General features: G+C 36.6%; 1 protein-coding gene across 1 annotated transcript in view; it reads left to right on the forward strand.

Moving 5' to 3' along the window:
• The window catches only part of ANO10 (anoctamin 10), a 122279-nt gene that overhangs the window by 20605 nt on the left and 89639 nt on the right, over positions 1-12035 (forward strand). The window contains exons 10-11 of the mRNA XM_069860114.1: positions 8-199; positions 2616-2744. Of these exons, the coding sequence (XP_069716215.1) occupies positions 8-199; positions 2616-2744 (321 nt within the window). The remainder of the gene's footprint in view (positions 1-7; positions 200-2615; positions 2745-12035) is intronic.

The following is a 12035-nucleotide window of genomic DNA, read 5'->3' on the forward strand; positions in this document are numbered from 1 at the left end:
TTTTCAGGGTACTTTTGATGATTACCTGGAGTTGTTCTTACAGTTTGGCTACGTGAGTCTTTTCTCATGTGTTTATCCACTGGCAGCTGTCTTTGCAGTGTTAAACAACATCACAGAGATATATTCTGATGCCTTAAAGATGTGTAGAGTTTACAAGCGGCCATTTGCAGAACCCACAGCAAATATTGGTGTTTGGCAGGTAATTCTTGTGTGGTCTTTTTTTCCTATTCATTTGTTTTAAAAGAGATTTCAACAAAGGTGTTTAAGCTGTGTGTTTGACCCATCAGTCGCTTTGAAAGTTAATAGGTACTTCCTTCTCTTCACTGCCTTAGGATACTGCTGATCCAACTGTAGCATTTGGGGTTTGATCGCGTCTGTTACTTGCCTTTGAAAAGAAAACTGATTATTCTTTTAGTCCTTGTATATGTGTGTATTGTAGTCCTCTTGCAACTGCAACAAAGCAAAGCTGTCCAGTAATCTTTACAGCCAATATATTTTAGAAATGGTAAGAACTGACACAAGCTCAGAAGCATGAGCTCAGCAAGGGTTTCAACAGAAAAGGATGAATGATTGGTAAGTACTTGGATTCCTGTGCCATGCTTGGCTACGTGCCCTTGTGATTACTGGTACTCGGGCTGATTAATTTTAAAATAACCTAGATCTGTGAGCAGGAGCTGGACCTTTTTGCACAACCTGGATGTTGTAGTCTATCTAAACAATTCCATGCTAGTGGTACTGACTCAAGGATTTTCTGTCCTCAGTTGTTTGCTCATGCAAATGTGGTAGCACTGGCTACTTCGGAGGCTGCTGAGTATGCTGCATCAGTGAAATGATTCTGACTAAAAATAACCCAGTAAGACTACTCCAAAAACAAAGATTTCCCTGAAAAGAAAGATGGTAGTTAAGTCACATCCACATACTTCACCATTCTGTGATAGCAGTGGCCGTATAAGGAGTGTAAAATAGTTGGAGGAAATTTCCAGGAGATGATCCATATTCTAGTTTTAACAACTTTTCTGATGATATAGAATGCAGATAAAGGGCACAATAAACTAGTGGATTGTTTAATTTGGACGGATTGTATATGTTATTACCTAATGAAACAAATGGAAAATTAGAAATGAGATCAGGAAACCTCGAGGGTAACGTATTGTAAAATCATGCAAACCAAGTATTCTGAGCAATATTCATAAGACATATACATAGGTATTAATAAAGTGGACTTATAGGAGAAGTCTTTTAATATTAAGTCATTAAAATGTGTAAATTATAATTTAAGTTATTAAAATGTATAAATTATAATCTGATTGCATTTTAACATCTGATGCATTTTCAGTCCAAATCTATGCTGCCAACATCTTGATAACAGCTGTGTTGACCCCATGGTGTGATTACCAGTTAAATGAGGCTGTGGTTGTAAGTTCTGCGCATAGCTGCAGGTGTGTTAATAGCATTTGGTTTTGCTAGAATAGTTTGTTTCAGTCTAGGGAGTAGGCTGAAAAACCATAGCTCTAATGGTACAGTCACGTGGGGTTTTTTTTATAGTGGAGATTTTTAATTAAATAGTAGAAATACATTTGCTTTGTGAATTAAAAATAATGACTTAAAAATTTAGTTACCTGCTTCATGTAGAAGGTTAGCATTGCCTGAGAGATTACTGTTAAAGGAGTATTGGAATTATTTTGTCAGGTTAGCTGAGTCACCAGCTTGTTGTCAAGGAGAAAGTTACTTCTGCTAAATCATTGAGACTATTGCTATGATTCAATGTCAGTCTTCCTTATTTCAGAGAGGGCCTTGGAATAAGAACCATTATTTTCAAAAGTAGTTGTCACACTGTAGTAATATTTTCAGGCATTTTGTGGGAGCTCTGTAGGCAAGACGTTCTTAGACTTGTGCAATTGCATGCATTTAAATTTAAATATTTTAACCAATTTCAGCTTGTATAACTGGTTGTGATTTAAGGAAGGCTTTCTGAACTGTCCTTATATTTTTCTGTTACTTAACATTCAGACAAAACAGTGTTGGGCTATTAGTTTCTTTAGGAGTTTTGCATTTCTTCCTTTATCTTGGAAGAAATTTGCGTTTTGGAGCACAACTGTAAATGAGTGCATAATCTTTCATGTGCTCAGATTAGGAGTTGGGAGGATACCAGGGATAGGGCTGCTTTCCTGTCTTCCTTCTTCCTTTAGGATCATTGGAAATTTTTCAATAGGTGCTCTGGCATTACCTGCATCTAGGATGTCAGTGATCTGTAAATAACTTCTCAAGGTCTTTGCAGTACTACGGAATTGTGGAAGGATAGTATTTAACTTCTTCACAGCAAACACACATACATACGCATAGAGAAAACAAATCAGAGAAAATTTCAGGGTTGCCTGGTGGTCTTTGTGGAGTTGCAAACCTTGTTGTGATCTTGTGATTGCCAGTTCTTAACGTTGATGAAGTCTGGACTGCTTGCCAAGCAAGTCCTATGTCCTAGAATTCAAAAAACAAAGGAAAAGAAAGTGTTAAAATAACGTGTCTTCTGAGGATTTAATAGAGAGAGAGAGCATTTTGGAGACTGGTAAATTAGAGAGAATGGTCATAACTATAAATACGTTTGTGTTTTGTTTCAGTTGGCTTTTGAAACTATGAGTGTAATATCAGTAGTCACTAATTGCATGCTGATTGGAATGTCTCCACAAGTGGATGCCCTTTTTCCAGACTCAAAAACGGACCTTTTTCTGACTGTGGCATTTGTAGAGGTAAGTCTGCCTTCAAACAGTGCATGTGTTTTTTGTAGCAATTAACATAAACAACAGAAGAAATAGTAGTGAGAAGTAGATTTTTATTGTTTTGCTCCATATATTAAAAGGAAATGAAGATTTTCCTACCAAAGAAGTCTTTTGAGGTGTTACTTTTTAATTTCTTTTTTTTTTCCCTCTGTGATTTCATGTACTATGAATGTTGTTGCCATACTTTGCCATACATTTGCAAAATAGTGTGCATTTATCACTTCATGTATTTCAAGAATTTAATAGTGCTGTTTCAAGAAGCAGAATAACCATATGTTTGTGAACTGGTTGTTTTTCTACTTGGTTTGTGACCACAGAATATCTTACAAAGACCTCCTACATGATCTCTATGGATGTTTCCTCTAAGTTTTATCTGAAACAAGTATGTATGATGACTACAAATACTGGTGGTTGTAACACCTTTTGGGTTTCATCTTATCGTAGTTGTGTGGTGAACACTTAAGTGTCATTTCTCCTCATTCAAGGAGGGGTGACTATGGGCGTCTTATATATATATATATATATATATATATAAGTCTCAATAACTGAGACTGTAGGGCAATACAACATTATGCTGGTTTAGCTTTTAGGAATTGGATTACTTTTCTTGTGGCAAAAAGTTTAGATTATCTGTGTGTAGTTGTTAAATTGCATCACCTTCCAGAAGTGCAGCAAGATCACATATTTTGTTGTTTTTACAGGTGTTGTGGTTTATGCAATGAATTATGAGCTTGTTTTGAGTTGTGTCTTCCAAGTTTTAAGGTTGTAGACTGTCAACTGGTTTACTGAAGTTTGAGGCTACATAATGTATGTGTGAATACTTGCATTAAACTCAATGAGGTATTTTAATGTAAAGCTAGTTTGGCAATTTAAATGCAATGCTATGGTTCATTACTGGACAACATGTCTGGAGAGATCATATTATGAAAACTGTATGACTAAATGTCAGCAGTGTGGATTTCTGGCAGCTTAAAGAGATGGGGCTGTTTTTGCCTTTGCTTCCTGGGTATTTATTCCCATCTTATATGTTACACTGACACTTTCTTTTATCTGGTGCATGATGAATCAGATTAGAGAATTGATCTGGGAGAACCTGTCTGACCCAGTTCACTGGTGAAAGGGAGAAGGGCAGAAGCAACTATATGTGGAAGACACACGACAGTGCTGTAGGTTTGTGCTGGATTAAGTTTGTGGGACTTCTGCACCACTGAGTCTGTCTCCTTCATCTACAGGAAGATCCTTAAATTCCATGAGGAGCACAAATCTCATCTATTGGCAGTTTTCCTATGTAACTTTACTATATTTATTAGTAGTTAAACTGTGCATTTCAGTTGTAAAGAACAATTCAGAAATAGAATACATCACTCTTAAAGCTCAGGGACAAACCTGGCCCATCTAAAGTACATCAGCGTGAAGAGAGGAAAAAATTCTGTCTGATGTGTCAGGGTGTTGATAGAAATGCGTTTTAGATTACCTAGTGAGATTCAGAAACACGTGATAGAAGTGAGTTATTTTACTTTCTTGTGTTTGCTGTAGGTGGAGATGAGAATTTTATGGTGTGTTTATGCAGTGTTGCTGACATCAGGCAGCGTGAAAATGTTAATGAACACAAGAAATTTCTTTTACTAGGCCATGTATGCCTTCACCTATTCAATTCATGATGCAACCACTCTTCTTACCAAAGCCAAGCACAGGTATTAAGTGTCCTATTTTTTTTCTCAAAAAATAATAAAAAAAATAATAATACTAATACTCTTCAAGTGGAAATATACTTATATGGCAACATTTGACATCACTCAATACAGGCTTAACAAAGAACTGTGTGTGGTGTTCTTGTAAGATTCTGTGCCCAGCCCTTACACATCTATGGAAAATGATTTTTTTTTTTTCATTAACAGCAGTAACTCCGATGCTGTCTACATTTTCTGTGGACATACATGTACACCAGCAAACTAAATGCTAACTAAATAGCATAAAATATTAAGCTTTTAATAATAAGTAATGGTCAGCAATACAACAGTAGCATTTAGTAATATTTTTTAAGTATTAAAACTGGTTTTTTTTGAACAGTTGACCTATTTTCATCAATTCAACATCTGCTTCCATGACAAATGATTTGAACCAGGAGCAAGAATCCTGAAACTCCCCTCTTTTACTTATAGATGGATGCTAACCGAGTGCAGCAAGTGCAGTTTTCAAACAAAGAAGTGGGTGAATGTCCTCAAAGCAGGAAACAATAAGCCCTTATTAACATAATTTAAGAGTAGTTATATCCCATAGCGTGTTTAGTGCTTCATTCTCTACGTAGTCACATACTTCCGGTATGAACCACAGATGGGACATTCTGACCCAGTGTCTGTTCTTGTGTGAAACTGTTTCAAATCACCTCTGACTTCTTACAGTGAAGAAATTTGGTGAATGATTGAGGAAGTAGGTTAAGATGAGGCACAACCTTAATTTTGTGGTGCTGTTTTATTTTTCTTTGAAAATTGTGGACAGAGTTTAGTTCCTTGTGACTATTTCTTTTTAATTTAGATTCTCACAAATCTGAAGCACATTTGTTGAATCAGTTTCAAGACTACTCTGAAAGCTGAGTCCAAGAAATCAATTGTGTGTACAACTCTTAGTAGTGATTTCTATTGGGTTTTTTAAACAGAACATGAGTAGGGGTGTTTTGAAGCAATAGCTTTACAGTACAGCTTAACATGAGTGTATCTCAATCTTGAAAAGCAGCTTGTTGTGTGTCCCAAATTCAGGTGTAGTAAAATATTGGAAAGCTTTTATGCAGAGGCGCACTTAGCCTGGATGTTTTACGCCACATCAATGCATTTGGGGATTAGCTTGAAAATACTAAGTAGTAATGAGAGACCTTCTTGATAGTTGTAATATTAAATCTGACCTTACAGTCCGCAAACAAGATGTTGTGAAGCATGTAATCAGCTCTGGTATAGATGATAATGAGTACCTTAGCATAGGTGCAGGAGTAGCGTATTTGTAGTACACACGGCTTAATAAAAAAATGGGCAATGTGGATTTGATTTCATGGATTCTTCATAAGGATTTGAAATAGATCTTCATGATCTTCATAAATACATATGTAAATATCTATGTGTATATATGTACATTTACAGGTCAGTTCTGTAAGAGGAACGGAGTGGAATAAAGAAAGTAAACCTTCCTTAAGCTTTATTCTTTCTAGTGAGGAGGCGCTGACTGTCCATTGCAGGTAGTCAAAGGCTGGAAAACAGAAATCGTAGCTTGTTAGTAAAGCTGAAAAGGTAGTGGCGTTACATTTAAAAGTGATAGCTGATCCAAAATCAAAGTGTTTGGAAGTTGCCTGGTACATCTGCTGTTCTCTAGTGCTCCATTTTTATTAAGTGTATTTCTTCATCAAAGGCATCATTCCTTAATAGAAACATGGATAGCAAAAAGGGAATACTCTCTTCTTGCCCTGGTGGTAGGAATGGGGGATTACAAATGTATCAAGTGTTGGTTAGCTGAAAGACTTGAATGTTCAAGAAGGATGCAGCAATGTTTTAATTCATGTGGGGTCCCTTCAGTAAGAAGCAGAGATGGTATTGTCCCATGCCTCACGCATTCGACACTTTCAAACACATGGTGTGAATGTTGGGGTTGTCCAATGCAGGGAAAGGAATTGAACTCAATGATCCTTGTGGGTCCTTTCCAACTCAGGACGTTCTCTGACTGTAACATCATTTGGTAGTTACTACTGTATTTTTAAACTGTACTAGGAAGGTTGCATGGGGGAGATACGTTAGGAATTCTTCTTGGAAAAGAGCATATTCCTTAACTATGCTAATAAATGCTTCAGAAGTGTCAACCTGGAAAAAGAGCAGAAGACTGACTACTTTTTTCTTTTTTTCTATTCCTTCTGGGATTGTGCAAGGCTGCCAAAATGACAAAACTTCAAAAGGGAAGTTGAATAGAGAACAGAGCTTTGGAGACAATTACAAGCTATTTTAAAGAACTTTATAAGAATCAGACTTTCAGATCTCTTAAAAACACAGCCTAATATTTCCCACAGAGAAGTTTCCTTTAATGCATAAATATGATATTTCCAGCTCAAGCCTGATCAGAACGTACAGCTTCCTTGCTGGAGCTTGGAAGCTGAATGGCCAGATAAAAGCCAAGTTAGTGCCTGTTAATATTCATTGTTTACCTTCCACTTGATTAAGATTAGTAATTGTTTAATGATAAGATAGGGTGTGAACATTCAAAGCCACCTGTCTTCATAACGATTCCAAGATTGCCTTAGCATTTCATGAAACTCAATTGTTCTGTTTTGTGAATAATGTGTCAAATTATTTAAATAATTTTCTCCAAGTGTGATATCTGTAGCTGCCAGCACTACCCCGAGTAACGGCGTTTCCTAGGGAATAGGTAGAGGATTCAGATATCCTATTTCCATACACCCATGATGCAGTTTGCAGTAGTGTTTCTTTGTATCATTCCTACTGGAAGTTTTTCTTCTCAGAAACTGTGATGTTCTTCCCTTTTCCAAAGTTTTATGTAACTTATTTGTCTAACCTGGTATGTTTTGGTCTGTTTGGTTGGTTTGTTTTCTAAACTGTGTAGCATTAGAGGATAAATCCAGTTGTCATTTGTATCCTCAGATGACTGATGGGAAGTGAATGGTTCTGAGCAGGTAAGGAATCCAAAAGCAGAAAATGTGGGGTTTGCAGAAGCAGTTGGAAAACAGATGCAGAACAGTAGATTAGTCAAAGTGTCTCCAAATAGCAAGAGAAAGCCAGTCATACAGGTATTGGAGCCTCTGTATTGTCAATTAGATATAAATACCTCTTTTGAGAGAGACTCTTAATGACATAGTATTGTTGCTCCCATGCTTTCCAGTTATAAAATTGCAGAAAAATTTGCTTTTCTTTACAATAACTTTTAACACTCTGGTTTGCAGTGTTAAGCCTTGTGGATTGACTTTTGTATTCATGTTGTTGACTTCATTACACACCTACTCAGTATTCTAAAATAATTAGCGGTCATTTATTGGAAACTTGTAGCATGAGTTCTACAGTCTTTTATTTAAAAATGAGTGAAATCTATTGCTGTATTTTTTTCCCACCTGACTTTCTGTAGAAAAAGTGCCAAAGCATCATTTTTTTTAAAAAAATGGGTTTATAAAAAAAGTTCCCTTTGTTTTTTTGCTTGCTTGCTTTGTTTTGTGTTTTAAGTGCTGAGAACCACCTGGCTCACTTAACCAAAAACTGATTTTGGAACTCAAATTGTGCAAGAAAATGCAGTACTGGACTGCAAGGCTGTATTATAGCACTACATTTTTTTAATAGTGTCAGTGGAAACGTTTATTAAACGCAGGCTGAAGATGGTCATGAGTCATGCTGTAAAGTAAATGTCAAAAGGAATGGGGCTTAATTACTTAATTTTTGCACTGAATTTTTATCTTGTACTGGAAGGAAGTGTCAATCTAGAATGTCACTCATTCTGATCAGAAGAAATTAGTGGAGTGATGTGTAATTTTCAAAGGGATTTTTCATTAACTGTGGCAGTGTGCAAGCTGCCTGGTTTGCTGCTTTCTATTCTACCTTGAACAGTCCTTTTGAAGTCATAGGAGATTTCTAATGCATGCCCATAATCGGCTAAATCTCTACAATGAATAATACAAAGAAGATACAGTTAGAAGCTGCTGAGAATTCATAAACCATAATATGTTTGATCAAGGTTAGTTTTAGTCAGAGGATTTGTCATAAGATAAACATTAAGTGCGTGTGCGATAGTGTGTGTGTGTGCATGGTGTAGGGATTATGGATAAACCAATATCAAATACAATGTATATTTATTAAACCTGAAATATAGAGTTTATGATACTTGAATTTGGCTGCATCTCAGGGTATTTTTTTTTTGGAAGTTCATAACTGTTGCAAATTTGGAATGAAACTTGTTTTAAAATCCAGTGAAATGAGAATAAAAAAGGGAATAAAGAAGGGAATAAAAACTTTGTTAAGGGAAAAGTGTAAATTTTTACTGTTACACCTTAGGAAATAGTTATTGAATACAAATACTTCCTTGTTCATCTAGCTTCTAAAAGGCTTAATTTTTAAAAAAGACAGCTATACCGAGAGTAGTTTGTAACAGATGTATTCTTAATTCCCCTTGAAGAATAGTATGTTAGAAAAAATCGAAGTATCAGTTTATTCTAACATCAGTTGCATTTGATAGCCTAGCTTTGTTTCTTATGTAGTTATAGGAACTGCAGGGGAAAGCAGGACAAACATAATGAGTACTGGTGTGACATCCTTCCAGTGATTTTCATGCCAGTGTAACAAAATAATTCTGGGGAAAGTGCATTACATTTTTTTAAAAGCATCTAATGTGTGTCTAGGGAGGATTTGAGGGTTAACTCCTTACATGTGAATATGGCATCCACAACCCAGAGTGTGGAGTGTTCCTGTAAGTGCTCCTGTTTCATTTTCACTCCCTAAAATTGTAGGAGACTATACAATTATTCTTAAATCCTGACTGCAAGCTGTGCTTTTCAGAGTCAAAGACACAGCTGATAGTGTCTCCTTCCCATGGAGACAGTAGGTTGAAAAGTGACACTGGTACCATTATTACGTGAATAGGTTCATGAACTGGTATTCCCTGAACTTGGATGGTCCTGTATAACACTCACTTTGGAAATGTCAGAAGGGATGAGTGAAATCTGCCTTCTTAGGACTTCTGGTTTGAGTGCTTTGGTGCATATCTTGAAAGCCATATGCAGCACAAAATGTAACTGCCCATTTCCTAGGTAGTATAGCATGGTTTCTGTATCACTGTGATTGAATTTGCAAGTTCTGGATTTGCTGAGTGTAGGCAGAGCCATCTACCATTTTGTTTTACTGGTTTTATGAATCTTTTTAAGTTGCTGGGGCTTTCCAAGTAACCTCAGGTGCTTTGGTGGTTGCGCTAAGACCTTAACTGGCCAGGGAAGTTAACAATAACAGTCACTGAAGGAGTGTTAGGGGTGCACCTCCTCATATTGATTCTCTGTTATAATATTGTAATAATTTTATTCTGATATAAATCTTCAAACCGAGAGGTTCAAAAATTTTATGAGTTTATAGTCTGTTTTCTGTGTCTCCTCACCTCCTCCCTAACTCTTTTTGAAGGTGTAGTAACAGTAATGGCAGCTTGGTCTCTCCTCCTGTCCCTGTCTCCCTTTCCCCGTTCAATGCAGATTAAACTCCAAGATCTGTAGTTACAGTTTAAATACACAGTGATTTGTAGAGCAAAGGATCAAAAGCTGTGCGTTGTGAAATGTCTTCTAGAGCTGAAGCATAAGATTACATACAGCTGTATGATGGGTTTCTCAAATTTTGGCTAGGGAAACTATTTGCAAGAATTGCCTTTCTAATAGAAACACTGAACAAAAAGGAGGAGGGAATCCAGCTTCCTTTCGAATGCCACATTGTATTAATAATTGCAGCTGTATCTTGCTTTGCTGGGCTTCCTTCTGAAGACATCTGAGCTGCAGAGATACAGCGAGTGATGGGAGCGTAATCTTAACAAGCCATAAAAGAGACAGATGCTTGTTTTGATCCCACAAAGCAATTGTGGCTAATATATAAAAGTTGTATTGTGGCTTCTTTATGAAATGTGGGAGAGTTACAACTTTGACTCTTACTTCAAACAAAAGAAGCCTCCTTTCTTGTCGTTTTCAATTAGTGCATTGTCTAGAGACTTTTGCCTTGGCACAATAATAATGATGCATTTCTGCTGGTGCAAACATATTCTTCTGCCTGTGTATACAGTTTGTAACATACACTGATAGTTTAGGTTTTTTTTGGAAAATGTCAAGGCTTAAAGATAAATTCATGTTAGATTCTTTGTCCATCTATAGCTATAAACTGTATAGCTACATCTCGAAAATCAGTGTCATAACTGGGAAGATCCTAGGAGGACTACCTTTTGTTTCAGTGTCTACCTCAGGCAAAGCTTGACTTTGTCAGGATGGGACTCAAGCATGTGTCCTTCTCCCCCTGCTCCTATCTATTCTGTTTTTCATCAGGAGAAATTATGGATGGCTGTTTGAAAGTGGAAGAGCTGCAGAATGGTGTAACAGCTCCTCCAATGAAGGTGGAGTGTTTTGTAGACCCTACCCTTGTGTTTAGCTTATCTAACTTTTCTTTCCCTGCTCTGAACAAGGATCATGTGTATCTTGACCAGCCCTAGGATTTGTGAGGTTCCTGACGTGGGGGTTTTTAGCCTTACAAAGTAGCCTACACGTGAACTTTCTATTCTTGTAGTTAGAAAGCTTTTAACCAAAAATCCCACAGGTACAAGTTAAGCTGTCTGTTACTTGTAGTACCAAAAAGTAATTGGACACTGCTTCCTCTCCGACGCCTTCAGGTTGCTATAATGCCCTTGTCTCTGTTTTCTAAACTGAATGAACTCAAAAAGCTCTCCCTCAAAGGTCATTTTATTTCAAAATACTTGGAATACTTGGTTTTGTTTTTCCTGTATTGTCTTTTTTTTTTTTAATTATGCTACCTGAAGTAGTGTACAAGTGCATAAACTTCACTTCTGAGTATAGAAAGGTTCAAGTAGATTCTATGTTGTATGCGATGCTCTTTTTTAGCATGTCAAATATTTTTTTGTCTTTTCTGCCATGACCTTGTACTGAATATTTTTTTCTGAATTGGGGCTATACATGTTTCAATGTGTAGCTGTTTGTGATTCTTTTACTAAATCTCCTGTTGTTCATTAAGACTATTTCTTCAGTTTTTCAGGATTGCTGAGTTCTAATCCAGTTCTTCGGAGGACTTGGATTTCTCCTTGCTTGATGCCATATGTGCAGTTCTTAAGCAGATTTTCCTGTTCAGTCACCAAAATTGTTAATGAAACTATTGAACTAGGATCTGATCCAGCACGGATATTTGCAGGCCCCCGTGGGATAGTCCTTCCAGCTTGGCAGTTGCTGTTGCAATTACTGTTGGAAGAATTTTCTTTTCTAGTCAGTTGTGTGCTTCCCTGTTCAGTATTTTGATTTAGAATGTTGAGAGAGTGACACAGCTACTATCAATCTTGTCAAAGTACTTACATATATTATACTTTTATTGTTGCTTCCCAACCCATGTTTGAGGTTATATATTTCTGCAGTATGGTTTCATTTGTGAATGATTTTGCAAGGAATGTCAGAAATATACATTGATTTTTTAGAAATTGGTTTCTAGCTATCAAATACATATAACAAAATGTATTCTTCATCCTCTGCTGCTGTTCTCTGAA

The sequence above is a fragment of the Phaenicophaeus curvirostris genome, chromosome 6 (genome assembly GCF_032191515.1).
Source record: "Phaenicophaeus curvirostris isolate KB17595 chromosome 6, BPBGC_Pcur_1.0, whole genome shotgun sequence".
NCBI lineage: Eukaryota > Metazoa > Chordata > Aves > Cuculiformes > Cuculidae > Phaenicophaeus > Phaenicophaeus curvirostris.